The 23,645-nt window shown below is 39.2% G+C and overlaps 1 protein-coding gene across 6 annotated transcripts in view; it reads right to left on the bottom strand.

Moving 5' to 3' along the window:
• The window catches only part of ALKBH8 (alkB homolog 8, tRNA methyltransferase), a 47,350-nt gene that overhangs the window by 9,918 nt on the left and 13,787 nt on the right, over window positions 1-23,645 (bottom strand). For all 6 annotated transcript variants that reach the window (XM_015632845.2, XM_015632886.2, XM_015632855.2 and 3 more), the window contains 3 exons: window positions 6,608-6,714; window positions 3,405-3,559; window positions 2,310-2,575 (listed from right to left, as the gene is read on the bottom strand). In XM_015632845.2, coding sequence (XP_015488331.1) covers window positions 2,310-2,575; window positions 3,405-3,559; window positions 6,608-6,714 — 528 coding nt within the window. The remainder of the gene's footprint in view (window positions 1-2,309; window positions 2,576-3,404; window positions 3,560-6,607; window positions 6,715-23,645) is intronic.

Genomic DNA, 23,645 nt, shown 5'->3' with positions numbered 1-23,645 from the left:
GATGTACCTTACCAGTCATCTACCATTAGCATTGCTACTTAAAGCATAAAAGTGCACAGCGACCTGTAAAGCATATTGCTTGCCTTCAGGAAATGCTTGCCTCAGGTTTTCAGTACTTCTGAGTCAAAACACCCCAAGCTACAGAGCTGTGCCAACAGTGCTTTACCCAATCCCTACACAACTCCTAATTTCACAGCACTGCTTTAGTGCTACTTTCCCAACAGGACGTGGGTTAAGGGCTCCATTACACTGGAGAGAAAAAAGAGACACAGAATTTACTAAGTTTATGCCTGGATTTTATGCCTCCAACTAAAGAGGAATAAATGAGGGAGAAAAGTGATCTCCTGCATCTAGAGAGCACTCCCTTTAGCCCAAGAATGCACCTAATACATAAAACATTCTGTAATTCCTCACCCTCAGTTCCATGACTAGACCATGGCAGATGGAATTAACAGCACTTTTACCTTGTCAAAAGTTTAAACACAATATACACAGGGTTTTCTTTAACCACACTTTGGCTGCTACAGAAAAATAAATCTGGTAGAAAAAAGGAGTCAAATCCATCCTCCTGAGGCTCTGTGTTGACTTGTAGATGAAAACAACCAAATGCAAAGTCTAGAGTCTATCTCCATCTAAGAACCACTAGTTGTCACCAGTGGAAAATAAAATGTCAAGGGAGGCCAACTGAATGAAGCAATTCCCAGATTTTGTTTTTCAACTGTTTCAACTGCTTCTTTAATAGTTTCCTCCCTTTCACTGTTATTTTTCATGTTTTTTATTTCTCCTGTAGATATGTATGAAATCAGGTAACCCCTAAAGCAACAGAGGAGAGGAGCTGGCTTTCCTTTGACTGACAGCCAATGTAAGATCATTCCTGTCCTTAGCTGGTTAACTGTGGGCTCCAGAAAACAGACTGGTGCTGGCAATTTCTGAACACAGAATCTTGCATTAATTTCACTTTGAAAGTCTACCACAAACTTCCACAACTGCAATTTACCATATCCATTCTAGGACCAGCTGACCTTCATGATACCCTGATAAATGTTTCTCCTCTCTAGCTAGGTTTGATTTTTCTTGTAGGAGTCAGGACTGAAAGACTAAAGGACTGAAATATACTGAAATTAATAATTAGGCAACAGGGGTCAGGCATGAAGATGCCTACTTATTAATTGGTTGATGTTGATCTAGTCTATAACAACAATAAGGGAGATTATTTACTAACACAAACGGCATTGTAAATAACAACTTATCATTTTTAGCTGAATTTAAGTAACAGGACAGAAACTCCTGAAACAGACAAACAACTCCAAATTTTATTATCAATAATGAACTCTTTGCCCTACACAGAAGTTTTCAAGTCTGATGCATTTCAGAGTGTTTCACAGGACAAACAGGTGAAAGAATCAGACAATCCTGGAACAGGAGAGAGCAGATACCATAACACACACTTCTCTAAGATTTCTTTTGGGTTAAAACAATGGCACATTTGACTCTTTTATTTAGCCAAAAAAGGTGTTTTAAAAATTTGCAATGAAAGCTATCTCTTGGTTCATATTTCATATATATATATATATATATATATATATACACACACACTATCTATCTATCTATATACACACACACACACTTCATCTCTCCCTGATAAAAAGGGAGAGAAGTAAAAAACAGACTAACTACAGACTGTGTGACAGTGAAAAGAGAGAAAATGAGCAGGAATTACATCAAAGCTGTCTAAAAGTGAAGAAAAGGGAGTGAAAGGCCAGAAATCTGTACCAAAGTTGAGATGTCCCTGTGAATTTTATGTTGCCATATTTACTGAGCCTGTGCACAGGGCCAGAGGTGGAACAGACAAACATGACATCATTCACAAACGAGATGCGTCACCAGGCCACTGGGAACTGAAGAGGTCATGAAAAATAGTGTTTCCCATGGAGATTTCACCCACCCACCAAACAAATGAAAATTTTGTTGCAAGCTTTCTAATTGCCTAACCATTTAATAAATTTATTCAACAACGACAAAAAAGGTTAAACCATTCATTACTATTTTCCAATCTGCTTCACCCATTACTATTTTTCTTAATGTATTTTGAATTAAAAAGTAGAAGTGGCTTTGAAAAAAAGAAAAATTAATGCACATAATGAATACATGTGGAAACTTAAGACAATTGGTAATTGATCTTGGATCAGGAAATAGCTTTCTGTTCTCAGCATTCTTCTAATGCCAACCTGAACCTCCAGCATGCTACAAGTGCACAACAGAATAAACACCAGAACCAGCAAAACCAAATGACAGTAGCTACTACTTACCATGTACAAATCCTCATTGATGCCAAGGTACTTCCCATTACCACAACCAATATCAGCCACTATTGAACCTGTTGGCAGGGACCTGAGAAACTCTACGATTCGGGGCCATGGGCTATGCCTGGTACTGCTGAAGTGTGTGGCAATCTCCTCATACACCTTGTGTACATATTCTTGTTCCAGCTTTGAGGCCTCCCTCTCATCCTGTGGAAATGAAGGTTGCGCTGGTCTCTGCTGTCCTTTCTGGCTGTCACAGACAGATGGGTAAACTAGATACAGCAACAGAAACAAAATATTAATTTTTTAAACAATTCCTCATTGATTAAGCTCACTTTGTAAAATTAAATTAAAAGTGAAATATTAAAATGCAAAAAATGCTCCATTCCTCTTCTACCTTTTAAAAACTGAAATGCAGGTCAAACTACAGAAGTGTTTGATGACCTGAAAATAAGTAACCAGCCCACATGTACCAGAGGCTGTTTGTAGTGATCATTAATCTGCCATGTTAATGATGTTTATGTTCTCAAAACTGAGATAGTGCCCCCAATGCCAAAGAGCACAACATCATTACAATTCAGCCTCTGAAATTCTATTCTAAGGGCATAAATGGCCTTCAGTTCCATGTAATTATAGAGCCACCTGTCTATTATTATCTCTACTGCCCTAAGGCACTTTGCATGGCTCTATCACAGCAGATATGACTGCTTCTCCTTCTCTAATGTACCCACTTTCTCAAAATTACAGGCCCTGTCAAAAAAAAAACCAGCAAACAAATGATCAAAAGTGAGGAAAAAACTTGAATAGTAGTTATTTCTATTTTGTTGCATTATTAAGCACTTTAAATGCCAATAAAACACAAGACTCCAGATTACTTGCCTGGCTCTAGAGCAAGCCAAATGCCCTCCTGTATAGAGAAACTCCAGCAACCACATGAATGCAACCAATTCAATCCATACAGTATGCTATGAACCGTCCAGGAATAGCTATGATGACTGCCAAAGCTACCCAAAGGAATCTAATCATTTGTTCAAAACAAAAAAATCTACCTATTGGTGATAAATGACAATTTTGACTTGAAGGTTGCCTCAAGGCACTTACTGCAATTGCAAGGGCTTCTCCTCACTTTCCTGAATGTAAATGATGTCCTTGTTTCCCTTCGATTTAATGTTAAATCTCCAACATCAGCAGTGATTGTTCTAACTTTGTGCCCAAGTTCTGATGCTTGAATAACATCATATTTTCGGGGTGTGATTCTAAAATAAAGCAACACAAAATAAAGGAATAATTCAATTTGCATCAGAAAAAACCCAATCAGTCTTTGTAAGAAGGCAATCCTTACACTCAGAGAACTGTGATTACAGCATTCTATTTAACATACTTCTGAATCTCAGATTTCAAGTTATTCAATTTCAGAGAGAAAAGAGATGACACAAACTAATGACATGAATTAAAGTGTTGTTTAATTGCATGTAATTACATTTCCCTTCCCTCCGTCCATTTTCTTCCATGACATTTGTTTATTTGCCTAGTACTTTTTTATATATTTATTTTTAATACATTTATTTTTGTCCTGGTTTTGGCTGGGATAGAGTTACTTTTCTTCTAAGCATCTGTGCTAACAGCAGCAGTGCTGTGATTTGGATTTAGTACAAGAATAATGTTGGTAACACACTGATGTTGCAGTTGTTTCTCAGTAGTGCTTACTCTAAGTGAGGACTTCTCAGTTTCCCATGCTCTGCCAATGAGGAGGGCACAAGAAGCTGGGATGGCCAGGACAGCTGACCCAAACTGGCCAGAGGGATACTCCACACCACAGAGCATCCTGCCCAGTGTAGGAACTGAGGGATGGGCTGGGCATCAGAGTCAGTGGGTTGTGAACAACTGCACTGTACATCCCTTGTCTCTCTTTCTCTTGGGTTTTGCTCCTCTCTCACACTTCCTTTCATTACTATTATTATTTGAATTCCCAATGTCAAAAATAAAATGCTGCACACCCTCTTGCTTGGCACAGAGTGGTTTTAGTATTGCAGTGCCAATAATAGAGTTTTGGCAGGTTATCCAACCAAATATGAAATACATCACTAATGAACTTCATCAGAAAAGTCAAAATTTTACTTTCACCAACAAGTCAAAAAGAGAATACATCTTTCATCCTCCTCAATGACATTGCATAGCTTATTTCTAAACCATGTTATTTCTCTTTCCCAGAGAACTGAACAAAAATGCTTTTCCTGTGCACTTTGTTAATGGGGTCAAAACAAAGTCCCTAATTCCTTGGAATCCAAGCATACACACTGAAAACATCTCCAGATTAATTTCAAAACTGACTCTTGTGCTTTTATAATTTGACTTCTGAGGTGTAGATAAAAGGCACCACAGATATTATTAAATACGTTTTGACATGATATATGCAAGTGAATTAGTTACAACTTGTTGCTGGATGATTTTAATTTTGATTACAATATGACATTCCAGTGGCATGATGCAAAGTTTACTCCAGTTGACTATCTTGACACACTGCTGCTTTTAAAACATATAGAAAAACTGTATTTAGGAAAGGAGGACAAGAAGCAGCACAGGAACCATTTGCACATTAGTAGAAAGGTCTAAGATCCTCATTTTCAATGAAGTTTGTTCATTGGTTCTCAAAAGACAACAATCACTTGAAGGTACAAGGGAGTTAAGTAATAATCTCATTCCAAGTTTTAACAGACAGGTACACTATTCCACCTTCAATGGCTGCTGGCCAGTACTGCAAGTGCCCAGCATGCATCCTACTGCCTCTTGGGAGCGTGGCTGCCCAGGGCTGGCTTGGAAGGAGCAGAACTGGTAACCCTGAAGAAAGCTGAGACTTCAGAAAGGGGAAACCCTTCTTCCCCTTGGAGCTAATTTTAAATGGAGGCTGGCCCTTGTTCCAGTTACAGCCTCAGATGCATCCCCAGCTCTGTCTGTGCACAGCCCCCACCTTCACCCTGGGCTGGTGTTCCAATCTGGCTTCAGCACAGCCCATGGAGCTGCCTGATGCCTGGGGTTGGGGACTGCTCACCAGCTTCCCAGCAATGTCACTGACATGGAAACTGCACTGTGTTCTCAGAGCTGTACAGGACCTTTCCAAAAGACAACTGATGGTACTTGACAGAACAGCATAAGAAGCTTACAATGCTGGTATCTGTACTGAGTCCTGTATATCAAACAAGGGAGTTCGCTGCCCTGGGCATCTATAATTGATGTACAGCAGAAGTACCAAGTGCTTTTTACAACTATTTAATTGAACAAGGGAATATACAGGTGGCATAAGAACTCTATAAAATTAACAATGTAAAGGTTGTCAGGGAGTTTATAGTCACCCTGTTTTCATAATACATATTAACCAGCAAAATTAAAAGGCAGAAAATTTTCTGCCAGTAAAGGATTTGGTTTTTAATTTACACAGAATGTAATTACTGTCTCCAACTGACTGCTGAACCAGTGATGGCTTGGGTCAAACAAAGGAAGAAATGCTTACTATGGGCATTTCTGTCCAATACAGGGTTGCTATATGTTCCTGAAATGTTTTACTGTCACACTCAGAGCTCACCAAGGTTTTAGCCTTTTTGCCAGTTTCAGTACTCCAACTGTAAGTATCTCCCAGTGGTGCACAATTTAAAAAGCGTGTATTTAAATTCTACAATAAGCAAAGCCCCAAGACATATTTAAAGAAATCTCTTTGCAGCATCCCAAAACTGCTCAATGCAGTCTTACCAGCAGCTAAAGTGTCCCTAAAGCAGCTGGGAACAGCTCAGGAAGACCCCCCCTCTGCCACCCTCAGGCTCTCAGTGCAGGGGAAGTCAATCTCTTAAACTAGCCTTTCTCTCAAGCCTTTGGCATATGTGATCCAATGGGAAAAGATGTGGGCTGAAAAGAGAGAAAGGGAATGGTGACACTAATTGCACTACAATCAATTCTTTGCCAGCTCAGTCATTGAGAACTTCCAGACTGCAGATGTGAGAGCGATTTCTGACTGAAACTTCACTTGTGACAGCAGCAGGGAACTACACCTCAGGGACTGGCAATTAGCTTCCTAAATCCCCAAGTTTTTCAATTTAACCTAAGCAGCATCTGAGCAGCAGTGTGAATTTTCTCTGAATTTATATTTATATTTTATATTTATAAAAATATACATTTGAATCAATAATTTTTTTAATTCTAAAACTTGACTTGATTTCTTTCAGGTGATTTTAAACACAGAATGTCATTAAAGAAGCAAACAAACAACATTTATTATTCCTCTATGATAGCAATGCAGGGACTCTTACACATACCCATGTGTCCACAGGTATCTGGATTCTCCAGTCATCACCAATAAACTACATCGGGGCAGCATAATTGCTACTGTATGGCCATCAGGGTGTCTGAAATCCATCACAATCTACAAAGAAACAAAACCAGTCACCATGAATGAGCATGACTTTACAGAGCTTCATATGCAAGCCAGGTATTCTCAAGTCCTAGCTTTGTCTCTCTAATGCATTCAACTGAATACTGCTACAAAGCAGGTACGTATTTCCTAGGGATGCAGAAGTCTCCAGGTCTCCTAAAGTCCTAATGCTTCCTCCCCTTCAGCACTATGTTCAAATCTCAGGCAGTCACAAATATATGTATATAGAGATAATTAAAATTACTTATAAATTTCTTTTCACAATAAATACTTTGTAAGAACTGTAGCACTGTTCAATCTTGTGTGTAGCTGTGAGGCAGGAAAGGACTGCCAGCCCTCAACTAAAGGCAGCTGCATGAGAGGAAGAGAGGGCTCATTTGCTGGATCTCAAGCATCTCAAAGTTATGTACCTGGACTAAGGCCATCAGCTACTGTCTTTTTGTGATGTCTAGGCAGAGAAACAAGTTTCTCCAGAGGGTTACTCATCCTAGTGTAAAATGTAGAGCTAAGTGATGTGGAATGACCCTATGCCCTCTGGAATTGCTTATCCATTCACAGTGGAGCTGAGACAATTAGCTCATAAGCAGTATTAGGTGAGAGAAATAATTTCCAAACCGCCAACTTTCTTGGAGATTTGAAGCACACAAGTACATCCCAAGATCCTGACTAACATGCCAACTACCAGACCATCCTTTTATTATCTGCCATCTGGCTTCCAGCCACAGCAATATACTGAGGTAACGCTTTCAGCTTTATTCCAATTTCACAGCCCAGATGGCAGTGGTACATTTTGCTTCTGCTTGGGCTAGGAATGTTATCCTTTTACATTTCCCAAATGAGAGAAACTCTTGCTGTGGAAAATAAGGAGCAGGTCATTTAAGCAAGCCAAATGAGTTACAGAAGACTTACTGAAAAAGAAAAGTGGTCAAAACCTATTCAAGTCAGCAGTTCCTGGTACACAGGAGAATTAGCACCATGAAAATGTTGCCATCTGATTTGTAACCTACTAAGTATGCAATTTAAAAGCAGACTTACTCCAGTATGCCAGATTGAAACAAATTAGGCAGTTCTCCTCCTGCGTACAGATGCGTTTAACAAAGAAAAAAGTGGTGCAACAATCAGTAATTCAGCACAAAAACTCAGCATGACAGAGACTGAGTAAGCAAGACTCTTAAACACTACAAATTGCCACTAACAACAATTAGTATTTAATGTTGTGCACACTGAAGCAAAGCACAATGGCGTTTACATTTTTAGGAAAAAAATTATTTATGCTGTACTACCACTCAGATAGTGACACAGCTTCTCCTGTTGGGCTATCTATATTTACAGCAAGAAGTGACAAGGGTCAAACAGAGGAGGTGAAAGGGGTAGAGGGATATTGGGGAAGAGTAAAAAAGCATAACTAAAAGCTCTGATTAATGATCATGGAACGTTTCAATAGTTACACAAATAGATGAATGGCAGCCACTGGCTATACTGTACTCCTTCCCTTGGACTTCACTGTTTCTTCTAGGAAACCTCAAAGAAGCACAGGGTGAGGAAGGAGAAAATACAGTGGGCTTTACAAATCTGATGGGGATGCTATTCTGTAAAGCACAAGAAGCAGCAAGTCTCTGTAAAAAGATGCAGCTATCTGGCAAGGCAAATAAATCACATGTTAACTAATCAGGACCAGCAAGTAAGGAAAGAAAATGCATGAAAAGAAAAGAAATGGGGAGTGAAGCGGTAGGATGAAATAGGTGAGATGATGCCTCAGTCTGTCTTTTGCCTCTCTGGCTCACTGCTGCTGGGGACAGATGTGAGGGGGCAAGACAGAGTCTGGGTTCTTCAGCATTATGGCATGATAAACTGAACACAAGAATGTCCAGATTCCTTCCTAGAAGGAATCACATTACCCCACTGGTCCTCCTTCTGAGTTAGTAGTAACTACAAAGCTCTGTTCTTCCAGATGATATTAAAGAACTGCACTTTATCCATGAATAAATGAGGAGACCTCTAATGGGTCCCCTGCAGTTCCATTTCCCATCTCTCCTCAGGGCCCAAAAGAGGACCTTGTTCCCTTTCACTTCTGCATGCCAGGCTGGTGACTCCATATGAAGTAGTGGGAAACAACAGTATATCCAGATCCCTGCTTTCTCTGATGTTTTACCACATTCATCTCCAATTCCTTTTTGCCGACCATCTGTGTGGCCCCAGAGTCTCTTCACAGGAGATGCCCCTCAAATCCTGACCTCTAAACAAATGTGCAGAGGTTCAGAGTGGTCTATAGGCAGGTGACATGTTGGGAGTGAGAGACCACAAAACTATGCCTGGCAACTGGATTTTCAGACAGCAGTGGGAGGAAAATAGAGAAGAGCATGTTCTCCTGACTGAATTTCAGCTACACTAATCCAAAAAGACATACATGAAACAAAATTTCTGATGGTAAAGAATTTGAAGCTGAAAAGCAAGAATTTATCTTGGTAATATCTAGTTCTCACCAGAACAGAATCCCAGCTCTGTTCTTGCTCCCTACTTTTCTAGGAAGGGAAAGCTTCTATATTATAATCTCACTTTGTGTAGCTGCTCCCCATCTAACTGAGTTTCATCCTTATGAGAAGCTGGGATGATTTGGGAAGGAAAATATAAATAAAGGATTACTTTACTTGCAAATGGGCAACGACATCAAGTAATTAGCAGTAATTAAAAGAGCCAAAAATCCAAATCCAAAACTGACTTTTGCTTATGAAGGAGACTGAGGCCTCAGCTAGAATATATTTAGGTTTTGCACTAATCTGTTAACAACAAATTTGACATTGCAATTGAGACAGAGAATACAATTTAAGGAACATCTGAAAAAGATTAATATAATTCCTATGCTTCATTCCTTTACCTAGATTAATTGTACCTGAATGCTTAAAAAACCAAGCAGGAGTACTTCTTCAATCCTTTGTTTACAGCACAGTAAAGAACATTTAACCCAGAAGGATTTCTGAAGAACTCTGTTTTTATCTCTGGCAAGCCTGTTACTGACTGAAGTAGATAACATTCCCACATTCCTCTGTGTCTTTATTCTGGCAAACCATTCTCAATTGTCACTGTCAAACACACACGCACACAGAAGATTAACGCATTTGCTCCTCTTTTTAATTTACTAAGGACTTACAATCAATAAAGCAACTTTGCCACCGCTGAATCAATCTGCTTCATGACAGCTTTGCTCCACAGGAGCTATTTCCAATTACTATTTTTGTTTTTACCTATTTTCTTTTTTTTTTTCCTCTTAGATGGCAAAGTCAATAAATATCAAATTTCCAGCTAGCTCATGGTGCATCATCCAAGGATTACAATCAAAAAATAAAAACAGTGGGTGGTATATAAGTTTTACCATTTTTACTTCTACTATAGAAAAAGTGTGTCTCTGAATATAGCAAAAAAACTTAAAAGAAGCGAACAGCTAATATCGACTTGTGGTTTTAAATAAGTTGTCAAGATGCCAAGTTATTTAAGAGAGAGTGTTCATGACAAGGATTCACATGAAGCAGTAAAGAGCTTTCAAGGATGGCTAAACATCAAAGCAAAAAGACACTCACATCACAAACCCTGTTCCCGTGTCATAAAATAAGGCAAAGTCCAAAAATCAGAAAATAATCCAACATAAAAAGGGAATAAAGTATCTTTTTCTTAACACCTCAGGGTGCAAAAGTCTGCACCACCTTTCAGTGCAGTGGTACTGTACTTCATGAAGGAGCAGGAAGATGAAGGTGAATGACTGGTCTGTCAACAAGTAAAGACTCAAAGGCAAAACAGAAATAGTGCAACTGAGCTATAAGGACTATGTCGATAAGAAATTCACAGCTACAGTGGGGATTGACAATTATTTTTCTAAGCTTTGTCTCTAATGCAATTTGTATTTGATATTAATAGACTACCTTAGACGAAACATACTCTAAAGCTAAAAAAAGTACAATGTGGAATGCTTCTCAAGTCTCTGACATTATTTACTGAATTTTCAGAGAGCAAAGACAGATTATCAGCCTACATAACAGTTTCCCACATGTAAAACAGATGAAAAAGAATGTCTACTTCAAAGACAGCCGAGAGGTTTAAAGCCCACACATGGAGCTTGAACAACACGGTGGGGCTCTATGAAGAGACAAGAGTCTGCTCGCTCACACAGGACCATGGGAATTAATTGGTAACATACAGCATTTTTCACTGAAAAAATAATGCTGAATTCCAAAATCTCGGATTCAGAAAATGATGAATTTTAAAAGGAAGGCAATTAGGATTATCTTTCCTGAATAATCCACATCATCGCAAATTTACCTTACATAATACATGCAAATATTTACATTGTGTATCATGTTCTCTGGCCGTACTTCAGAAAACAAGTGCAGCATTGACAATCATGATGATGAACTTAATCATCATGATTGTCAATTCAATACTGCCTTTCTCAAAAAACTCTGTGCAGGCCTCCCCCATATCAGATCTATACCAAAGCATACCATCTCTTGCTAAGCCTGTTTATCCGCTTGGGCACTATGGTGATGTTACTCGGATTCTTAATATACTTACTAAGCTTTCTTTCTTCAAAAATTGTATTCAATTTTCCATCCATGCAACATGTTACTATCTTCCTGAATTCTCTGTGTCATTTTAAGTATCTATGCATTTCTTCCTCTAAAAGTCTAGCATATGAGTGTTTAAAAAACATTTCAATATATGGACAGCACTTCATTCTTTTATATTTGAGGTCTCACCTTGTTATGATTTTCTTGATTAGTCCATGGAGTTAAGTGCATCCACTGAATAGTACACCATAATCACTCCTAGTTATTCTGTATGCCATCAACTACACAATACAAATTCCCTTATTCTCTGGCCTCTGTCTAAAAGATTCAGGTAGTGCACAAGAAGAGAACTACTGTAACTTTCAAGCTAACCATGGTTGGATGGAGGAACTAATTCTCTGCAAGCCTTGTCCCAGCTAGCTGGAATATACACCACTCTCCTTCTGTACACAATGATTCACCTCTGGAGCTTCACCAACTCTAAGCTATTAGAAATTATCAGTCACCTCACTAAGCTAGATGCCAGCTCCTCATGATGTCCAGTGATATCTCTGCCCAGCCTTGGCAGAGGTTGAGACATTGGTGTTACTTCAGGTACCATCCCACCAACTTCTGACTGCTGCTGTTCTCAATCTAAGATCACTTACAGTTGCTATAATTTTTGTGCCTTGCTCATATGTCTTCTCAAGCTGACTCATTTCAAAAGCCTTTAAATATATCAGTTCCTACTGCCTCTAAAAATCACCAAGTTTCTTTTGTATGTCAGGACATTACCTGTAGTCTTTGCACCTTCCCAAATCATTACCTGTTAAAACTCAATGTTGAATATTAGATAAAATGCTTTCAACCCCTACAGTAAAAGGCAACAGTTGCATTACCACTGCTTCCCTCTCTCTCTCCACTAACAGGTATAGATCTCTCCTTTCTGGAAAATGCTATCTAACCAAAGCATAAGACCTTCATGTCCTCTTATGACTCCAGAGATGAAGACTCTGTCAAGCTCTCAACAAGAAACAATTTATTCATTCTCACTAACATTTCATTTTCATCCTTTAATAAATTGCCTCCCTAGATCTTAGCTCCAACTCTTTTAGTACACAGAAAGCAAGAGGCTAATGCTGTAAGTCTTCATTTAATTTATTTTACTGACTTAGCCTTCTCTATCATATTTTCCATTCTTTCAGTTATACATCTTTCCTCACATCCATGTATCCTGCTACACTGACATAAAAGGAATTGCACTCAACTATACCAGGGCAGAATGCACCAAAAATTAACCAAATTCATTCATCTTCCTTTCCAAAGAAGAGACAATTTCTAAGATTTTGCATCACTTGCTTTCTAGTGGAGTATAGTTCAATGCAAGAGCACAGGACTGCTACACATCCTGACCCTGATGGCCTCCAGAGGGCTCAATCTGTTAAGATGTAAGCACAGACATCATACAAAAGCAGTTTTGTGTCCTCAGTTACATCTCCCCAGACTTGCATTTAATGTATTATTCTATGTCCTGAAAGCAAATAATCCTTATTTATATGTCTAATACTGTATTAAATATCCACCAAGAAACCACTGAACAAGTCCTTACAACACAGACACAGCTGTTCTGTAATAAGCACAAATTTATATGCAAGTGTGATATTTGGAGGATCCTAAATGTGGTAGCACATGGTCTATGTGATGCTGTGGCATATCTGTAATTCTTCCACACACTTAGAAAAGTTCTCAAGATATTTTCAATATCTAAGTAGAAAGGGAAACACTTCAGTATTCAAAAAGCATATCTCACCTTTCTAAACCACTGATTGTTTACCAATACCTGTGGAAACACAATTCTCACGTTACTGAGATTGCAGATACATGTAAGCAGGATTCCCTTCAACTGTAAATTTATGTCCATTCCACACTACCTGTACATTTATCATTCTGTCATCAACCATTATAGGCTTTAATTGCAAGTTTTCTACAGCAAAAGCAGTGTGAGGAATAGTGAATAATATTGCCTCCATGCAATATAAACAATAATTGATACAGCAAAAAACAGACTCTGGTTGAGTAATATTGTCAAACATGAATAAAACAGGTAATTTGCAGGAAAGAGGACCTGAAATATTTCCATTCGAAGCATAGACTCATACCAAGTACTAGTGTGGCACAGATCCACCAGCTGTTGTGAAATAGCTGAAGTCCTTGCAGGTTCAGTGTATTTCAAGGCATGGGTAAAACATGTTGCATATTCATTAGCCTACATTGTGGAAAACCATCTTCCCTCACTCTCTACAAACACTAGGATGGTTCATCAAACCTTATTCTCCTCTGCAGGTCTTAGCTTTCTGCTTGCAGTGCTCTAGTACAGAAATTCAGGCTAACTTTAAGTCTAGAGTAGAAATAGGAAAATCAGTTCAAGATTAAGATCTACATTTGGCCTTATATTTTTCAACAACCTATTAGGGAACTGAAGCATATGAAATGAAGCAATAGATGTCTATCTCAGCATGAGCTGAATTACCCCATAGGCTGGACTGACTCAATCCCATTGGTTACAGAGGAGCTCAGGCATGCAGTGCACAGGTACACACCTACTCATAAACACCAACATTTCAGTGTCTTAATCGTAGACCAAATACCATTGACAACTAATTATTAAATAAGGCATCCAAGTATGGACTCAGCAGATGATTCAACTCTGTTTAAAACAGTTCTGCTTTAATTAAAACCTCTTCCTGCACTATTATCATCGCTAAAATCTTGGCCCCTATGTACTGAGAAAATAGTATGGAAACAGTGTGGTGTTGAATACAAAGGGATGAAATGATGAATTTATGCACTCATTGTTTGAAACAAAGGTCAGCTAGTCCCTCTCATACCTGCATCTAACAGCTGTCCCAGAGATCATTACAATAAAACTGCCAGGACACGAGACATGCAAACTCTGCCTTCCAAAACGAATTCTGCATCACATCTCATAAGGGCTGACAAAACATGGTTTTTAATCTATTGCTATAGAAACTACTATATGACCTGTTTCTTAAACCTCTACATCTTCACTGTAAAAGGGAAATCTACGGAGGAACAATGATCTGGGCATGAATTTAAAGAAATTGCTTATGTACATTAAGAAAATTCATTCCTTAGCAGTCAAAAACATACAACCGTCAAACCCTCCACCCCACCAAAAAAGAAAACAAAAAAAAAAGAAAAACCAAAAAACCCAAACAACTAATGAAAGCAAATGAAAGCCATCTTCTTAGTTAATGATGTCTCCTGTGGCCATGAAGTACAATTCAAAACACTGCATGACACCAAGACACTTCCTTAAAACCATTTGAAGAAAACTGTTTTATCAATTACTCAATTGCTGTTTCACCCCACAGAGGTCCCACACATCTGACATGTACATGTTATTTCAAAGCAGGGAAAATAACCATAATGGAAAAACACATTCTGAAATTTGGACAGGCAGTACTCCAACACTGCTGATTTTCATCATAAACAATGTCATCTCTTTCTGCTGTCATTCCCTCCATCTGCTTCATTAGCACAATGACTATCTTCTCATAATGTAGCCAAAGTTACACAAAAGTGCTGTAACCAGAGCCTCAACATCTGGCCCTGGATTTACAGCTGTGTGAACACACACGGCAGATGTGCAGGCAGTAACAGGAAGGGCAGAAGGAACAAGAACACCTCCCAAGGAACTCTGAAGTGTCCAGCTTCCACTGCCTTCTGCTGCACCATCAACCTTGGTTTCCTCCAACCATTCCTCTGCTGCCCCAGCAAACATACCAGGGCTTTCCCTGCACTTCCCCTGGGCAGCACCAACAGGTTGCCTGCCTACTTCCTTCTCTGTAAAGGGCACAACTCTTCCACTGACAATCTTCCTGTCAAGTGTATCAGCATCACATGTCTGACAGCTCCAGCACACTTTAACTGCTCAAAATTGCCACTTCCTCAGCAAAAGTTCAACACTACTGCAACAAGAGCTCTGTGGAGAAACTCCTCCCAAAACATAGCTGGTAAGAAAAACAGAATATTACAGCATACGAAATAGTCCGATTTGAAAAGATAGAATAAATATAGACAGATTTCAAACCCTGCATGCTACACTTTCTGCTATTACAAAGTCCTGTCCAAAGCCAAGAGAGACAATACACCACAGCAGGAGCTTAACAAGTTAAGCTTGTTTCTCTGCTTATAGGCTACTTGTGATTACTATTATTGACTGACTAGGCATTTCTACATTAAATTTGCCACAGTCTTAAAATAGGCTCCTATGACAATAGAGATGACATCAACATCTAATGAAATTAGATTTCCTTATTAAATTCCAAAACTGAAGTACAGCTGAAATGCAACAGCTAGAGATAACAACTTTTTAATGCTCCAGTTCAGCCTGTTTGCTGTTAAGTGGTAACAGACACCAGGATTCCATTTCACCCAGCAAGTACTGACCTTCTAAAAATAACATGGGGAGTTAAAGTAACTTCTGCTGATGAACCTCTGGACAAAAGAAAAAATCCTTAAAAAAAATTAAGAAAATAGTAACTATTAAAAAAGCAACACAGAGGTTTCTATTAAAAAACTGAAGTATATTTCAAGAATGACAACTCAAATCCTAACTCAAAAATTATTTCAGCTGTAAAAATACCAACTGAAATGTAAATTCAAATGCCCTGCTAGTTTTCATAGAATGGCTTGGATTGGAAGTGACCTTCAAGGCATCTAATTCTAAACCCCCTGCCAGGGACAGGGACACATCCTACTACACCAGCCCAAAGCACCATCCAACATGGTCTTGAACCCTTCCATGGGTTCAACCCTTCCAATGGAGCATTCACAACTTCCAGTGTCTCACCACCCTCATGGTAAAGAATTTCTTCCTCATGTCTAATCTAAATCTACCCTCTTTCAGTATCAAACCATTACTCTACATTTTGTCACTACGCCCTGATAAGGAATACCTGTCTGTAGGCCCCTTTTAAGTACTGGAAAACTCTCTTAGAGTGCTCTCTTCTTTAGGTTGAGCAATCCCAACTTTCTCACCCTGTTTTCACAGCAGAAGCTCCAGCTCTTATAAATTTCAGAACCTTCTTCTAGACTCTATCCAAAAGGTCTTTTTACTGCTTATGTTGGCAGTCCCAGAGTTGCCAACATCTGTGGCAGCACTCCAGGAAGGGTCTCATGAGAGCAGAGGGCAAGAATCCCCTCCCTCAACCTGGTGACCGCACTGCTTTTGATGGTCTATGTCACCCTGAAAACTCAATTTTCTGAGCTTGCTGACATAGTTTTCTAAAGACTTTCCCAGGACAGTAACTGTAAACATAGATATGTATACATTCTTTCTGATACACATCTTGTGATGGACATCTCTCACGGCCAGTGTGGTTGGGAAGGTGTTATCCTGACTATCCAATCCCTGGCCATGGTCAGAAACCCATAAATTCTGGGAGAAGAAATAAAGCTCTCTCTTCCTTTCACCACACCTCGAGCTGTGTCCGTGTGACCTATTTCGTCTCCAGCAGCAACAGGTCTCCTAGCTGATGGCTTCTTTTCTTTTATTACAATAAGTATATTCTTTCCACTGGAATTAATAGAAACTTCATCTTTAAACAGTTAATTCATTTTACCACCACAGAAGAATGGTTCATGTATCAGTGAAGGATACATGGGAGGCATGAAGTGCAAAAGAGAAAAAAAAACTATTTTAATTTAAAATTAGTGCTACTGTATACCGTAATACAATGTTTTTCCAAGACTGTTACCTATCTACATTTTTCCTACCACATGAAAACCAATATGTAGCAATAGCTATGGAATAGCAAAACACTTTTTAGAGAGTACATTTGCTTCCACTGAAAAATTCAGTATCTATTTGTGTGTCACGGTAGCGCCTTAACAGCCAGACGTCTGAGAATTGAAAATGAAATGGTGCTGCCTCAGCATACAAAATAAGCACACTACAGAAACAGCAAATAGCCTAGAGACAAAAGGCTCTGTTAAAACAGAATCAAGTTGGTAAAGGAATTAAGCAGAAGTTTTCCTTCATTTTTAAACAGTTATGACCCCTATCAGAAAATTGTAAGCCCTACCGCAGACTGTAAACATTTTAGAAAATATTTCAGTCACAGTAGGAATTTTCTCACAATCACACAAAAATAGCTGGAATCCTATGACTTTTTTTATAGCACCTCAATATATTTTTATGTGTGTTATTGAGTGGATTTCATTTTCAAACTCTTCCTAATTCCAGTTTTTTTTATCTCTTTCCACATTCACTTTGGCTACACTGCCCAGAGGAGTTCAAGAGACAAAAACATTCTTCCCACAACCCTTTCTCAACACTAAACAGCTCAAAAAAAACACAACCCAAACAAAACAAAAAAGAACAAATCAAAACAAATGAAGAACAACCAACCAACAAAAAAGAACAACCAACTGACTGTGAAGAAAGCAAACTGGTAAGAGCCAGGAGGAGCCGCAGCTCTGCCTTCGTCCTCAGTAGCCAAAATCATGGACCATGAACAGGAAACAAAATCACTACAGAGGACAGAGTAAGGCAACTGCCCACTCCAGCAGACCCAGGAGAAACAGCTCAGCAAGTCACAGCACATCACAGCACATTCTGCAGAGCAGAGATCCCACACCAATCAAACCACAGGATGCCTGCCTTCCCCAGCACTGAAGTAGGAGCTACTAGGCTTTGCATTGTGGGGAACAGCTTTATGGAAAGATGTGGGGGATGATAAGTTTCTTCCTTCTGTGGAGAGGAAGGCAGGCTGGTATAAATCCAACAGAGGGAGACAGGAACCCAGCCTTTGCAGAGCTATTTACTTGGTATTGGCCCACTGGTAGTAAATGCCTAACCTCAGACAAAGAGGCAGCTGGAAACTGTAATGTCTCACCAATATGAAAGGGGAGCAAAAAAGCGTATTTTTACTTATGAAACTTTAAAATACGGCTCCGTCATACCTTAGCTTTGATTTTTTTCTTCCCAAGTAGCTGAGAAGATATCACAGAAAGCTCCTAGAGAAATAATGCTATCAAATCATTGTTCTGGGGGAAATTCTGACCAAATGCTCTTCTTGTACTATCTCAACGTAAATTGAAATGGATTAGCAGATTCCACAGTGCTTGGGAAACAAATGCTTGTCTGCATTGATCACTCAGTGGCTTGCTCTTGTTACCCTTGGCTAAAACAGCCTATCAACAACCAGTTCTTTAATTGCAGGACAGATTCCCACCAAACACTCTACAGGAAAGCTACACTTTCAGGATCATTCCAAGGGTTAAAAAAACTCATCAGGTGGAAACATCAGCAGGATGTGTTGGTATCTGTGAACAGATTCCTGTATGCATATGGGGAAGAGACATCCAGCACAGAAATAAAAACCCAGAACAGAATGTTTCACTTTTCCCAAAAGAGGCAGTTAGACTGCTGTAAGTATTCCCATGAAGGGGCTGCAAGCTTTGTTGCTTATCTCAGAGGGCATATTTCAATGTTCAATTACATCAATAGGAAGTTCTCCCTTGATTTTGGGGGTTCTTGTATTTCACCCAAGCCCATCACGGTATGACACGGACAGAAAGAAACACACAGGACATACCTATAAAAAGAGTAAATGCAAATGGGAGAGAGAGATTTCTAAAGCCTGATGCATTTAACTTGCAGTGCTCAGGATACCTTTCACATGGAGCAGCTCTTCACTAGTTTTCAAAAATTAAATACCACTTTAAATGGTACAAACCAACAAAACTTGGCATACAGTTATAAATAACATCTATTTGGATTTCCAGCTAAAAAGTTGCTGCAAGTTGCTATTCTTCAAGAACCAATAAAATCCATGACTGCAAGATGCGTTTCTTGAGTTGCATTTGTCTTAGAGATTGGAAAAGCAAACTATTGAGGTTTAGGAATCCTACCTCATCTGAATAAGCTTCTAAACTCAGCAGTTTATGCCAGCATAGACAGTGAAAAAAACTTGTGTAGCCACTGCTATAGTAATTCTTGAAATAGTTAAGATGCTTTCTGCCTTCCCTTACAAGAAGAATAAAGCAATATATATGTAAACAGCAAATTAAACTTAATTAGCAACTAACCAACATAAGTAGAGTAAGAGGTGGACCACACAGCAATATCCAGTGCCTGCCTATTTCATTAAACCTCATGCAAGACACAAAACAGCTGCTAACTGTCAAAGGCTGGTTACAGTCTAGACCTTCCAAAGGCTTCTCATAAAATCTCTCAGCTATTACAGAAACAGCTGCTGCAGTATCAGCTACATGTTTCTGTTTGCTAGACAAAACAGATTGGAAATAGATCAACAGATAAGAAGCAAAAGTGCCAGAAAAAGGGTCAATTATCAGACTGAGAGATGACTAGAAGTAGCATACCTCATTCTATCAGCTCTAAAATGACCATACTCAATGGTTGTTCAAAATGTCTGGTGGAGCTTTTATTTGAAACATTGCTCTGCTTTAGAGGCTTAAGAGAGTCACAGGTTTTCTTTATAGATCAAAGCACTTAAGATCCACAGGCTAAGAGATGATGAAGGTGTTCAGATGAACAGAAGCTAGGTAGAGGTCAAGAATGATCCGTTCACACCCCCCACCCCCTTTAACTCTGAGCCACAAATCTGGCTGACATCCCTAAAGCTTTCCTTCCTCAGACATTAGTTCGGGGCCTAGACAGAGCATGACCACAGTTCTCAGTGTTTGTACAAGCCTTTTGCCAGCCCAAGGCATAAGAAGCAGAGTAAGGCAAGGAAAATCAGAGCTAAGGAGAAGACAATGACAAGCCTGAGGCTGCATCTTAGGAAAATAGGACACAGCAACATAAATCAAGATATTGTGCCAACACAACACTCCTTTTGAGAAAAATATGACTGTGCTTTGCTCTCTAGCAGGGTGCAGTGGGTGTCCCACTGCAGTCTCAGACATGGCAGGGCAGAGATGAGGAGGAAGGACTGCAGGGTGTTGGTTAACTTGAGACTGGGAGTAAGATCTGCACCCAGGAAGGGAAAACTCTTCTATGGGTTGAATACATTCATAGCACTACCTAGCTCATAATAGAAATGCTACTTCTATATTTCTAAACTTTTAATGAATCAAGGCTTACACAGCAGCATATAAAATGGCAAATTAGGAAAAGTGGAAAAACAAAAATCTCAATATTGATCAAGCTCCTGCTGCAAACCTGCAAAGAGAAATTCAACACAGGCTTTAAAATTAGGATTCTTTTGAGACAGCTGCAAACTTGGCCAGGCTTCTAAGACGAAATACTGTAAAACTGCTTATCTTTAGAGACACCAAATGGAGGCATTGAAAATAACACCTAACTGAAATAAAACCAGTTCTCAACAGAAAGGATTGTTTTGCAGCACTTCATTCAAAATCATGGACACAGAACATGATTTGTCATTAAGTTCAATAAAAGATTGCTAAATTTACCACATTGCCTTGTCTTACTAGTATGACAATTTCTGAATAAAATAAAGTTGCATTCAGTAATGGAGCATTGAAACTGATATTCATTAATACTTTCAGTGTATAGGCTTCTATAAAGACAGGGTGCATGTGGTGATTTATAAAAGGCAATTACAAGCCCACAGGATATTCTAGAAGTCTCATTCTAGTCTGCAGTTTCCCAGGAGATGGCAAAGAAATGGGTTACAAACAGGAATAATTAGCCTGAGACCCCCCATTTTTCTACTAAAGTATTATAGGACAAGACAAATCACCTCTCACTGCTTTGCCGTCTAACTATTCAATACTTTTTATAAGCTAGGCAGAAGTGCAAAGCAATAATGATATTTTCCTCCTTCAAAACAAGATTAATCTGTCTTGTAAACTCCGCCAAACACAATGGACTGCACCAACCAGGGCAACCACTTGGCCTCTCTGTACCTCTTGATAAAGCTGTTTCATGAGACTGAGATAGGAAAAAGGATCTCACACCTACATTTCCACCTCATTTTGTACAGGCCTAAGAACCTGGATCACTGTAGATTATCTGATGCAAGACAAATGCAGTGTTGTGAAAAATCGAGCCTTTATTTCTCAAAATTATTTGTTTATACCTCAAATGAACATGCATGCCAGTAACTATTCCTTTTTCAACACAAATCAGGTTTGCAGAAATGAATTAAAGTTACAATGATTCCTCTAATGAAACAGTATCGAGTGCTTTGTTACTGGATAAACTCCTTCCCCACAGAGGAATAGATTGCAAGGTACCACTGAAAATGGCAGTGGCACAAAGCGCAGTTGGGGACATCACTGGTGGGCTGCTCTTGGGATTGATACTGGGGCTAGCACTGTTTTAGCAACTTCACTAGTGACCTGGAGGATGGGGCAGAGCACACATTCAGCACATTTGCAGATACAATCAAACTAAGAGAAGTGGCTGATACCAGATGGTTGTGCCACCATCCAGAAGGATCTGGGCAGGCTGAACAACTTATGCTAACAGGAACCTCATAGAGTTCTACAAACAGCAGTGCAAAGTCCTACATCTGGTCAGGAATAATCTCGTGTATCTCTACACACTGGCAGCTGATGAGCTAGAAAGCAGCTTTGCCCAAAACGACCTTGAGTTTCTGGTGACAAGAAGCTGAACATGAGCCACCGATGCACTCCTGAAATAAAAAAGGCCAAGAGTGTGTTGGTTTACATTAGGAAGAGCACTCAGCTGGTAAAGAGAGGTGATCTTTCCTCACTTATCAGCCCTGGTGAGGGGGTATCTCTTGTACTCTATCCAGAACTGGTACAGGACTGGGCTTCCCACTGCATGAATGCCATGGACTTATTGGACCAAATCCAGGACAGGGCCATAAAGATTTCTAAGGAATATCTTTACATAAGGGGATGCTGAGAGAGTTGAGACTGATCAGCCTGGACAAGGGATGGCTCAGAGTCAGGTAAGATGGCTCTTATTAGTGTGCATAAATAAACGATGGGAAGGAATGAAGACAAAGGAGCCAGATTCTTCCTTACAATGTCCATCAACAGGACAACAAACAACAGGCACAATTTAAACCATTAAACCATGCCATTCCATCAGAACACAAAGAAACAGTTTGGATTTTTACTGTGACATAAGTTAAATACTGCAAAAGATTGCCTACATGGGTTCTGGAGTCTCCATCTGCAAAAATATTCAAAACACAACTGGAAACAGTCTTGGACAACCTACATTTGCTGACCCTACTTAAGCAGGAGCTTGGGCTACATGATCTTAAGACATTCCCTCCAAGCTATACAGTTCTGTGGGCCTGTGAAGATTATATAAGAAGTTTGAGAATCTGCAGTGATAACTAAGTCACCAGGCTAGGATGGTGTTTGTGTTTAGTCCTCTGTTCTGTCAGACTTCTTTTTCATAAGCCAAAGCATTTCTTGTAGTTATTAATTATTACAATCTGCCTAACTCAGATACTAGAGGGACGAGCATATCAGCAATTGAAAGAAATGCTCTTTCCATTGCTCAGTAATGAGGCATTCTGCTTCCTTTTTTTCCTCTGATGTGTCTGCCAATTTCCAAAATAGAATACAGAACCAGCTGGGTTGCAAGGTTATTTCTTTATGGTACTTTTTATGTAAATGTGTGTCAATTTACTGTTGAGGAGAATAAAGAAAGGACAAGAAATATGGCTTTATGCATGTTTTCCACCACATTGAGTCTAATGTATTCAGGTAGGAAAAACATCATCCTACAGAGAGAAAAATAAAGAGAAGAAGAGAAAGACACCAAAGGTTGATGCGGTATGTGCAAATCCAATTATTTATTAACAGAGTGTGTAAATTTTGCCCGTGGTAAGATTTTATGGGAATAGAGAAGGGGATTCCACTCTTAAAATAGGAAACTCATGTATTACTGCAACTGATATTTTAATTTTAAAATCAGATAAAGAGCTAAGTGCACAAAACCACAAAGAAATCATAAAAAGTTGTAAGAATACTAGAAAGAAAAGTCATAAATAATGCAACATTTCATGGGCCACTGGCTTGTGGCCAATCAAATGTTGCACATTTGATTGGCCACAAACACATCTGTGCTTTGATTGCCTGCATTTGAAGACTGTATTTATGACCCATTAGGAAAAGGCACTGAAATCTATGAGTTACCTAACGGGCTGTAATCCAACACCTACACCTGAAATATCTAGAAATGGTCCAAGTCTGGCTGTGTCCCTGGTTAAAATGTATACATTCCAACCTTTTACAGCTTCAAAATGCTCCAGGCAGTCCAGTTCACAGAAAGACATGTATTTTTCACATGATTAAAATTACTGCTTTTAGCCATCTCTGAGACCATCACGAAGATATGCTGTAAGACAATAACCTAGAAATTCACTTCTTATGGTTACA

The sequence above is a fragment of the Parus major genome, chromosome 1 (genome assembly GCF_001522545.3).
Source record: "Parus major isolate Abel chromosome 1, Parus_major1.1, whole genome shotgun sequence".
In the NCBI taxonomy this organism is placed as follows: domain Eukaryota; kingdom Metazoa; phylum Chordata; class Aves; order Passeriformes; family Paridae; genus Parus; species Parus major.
Note: the sequence above shows the minus strand (reverse complement) of the source record. Positions and strands in the feature narration are given on the sequence as shown.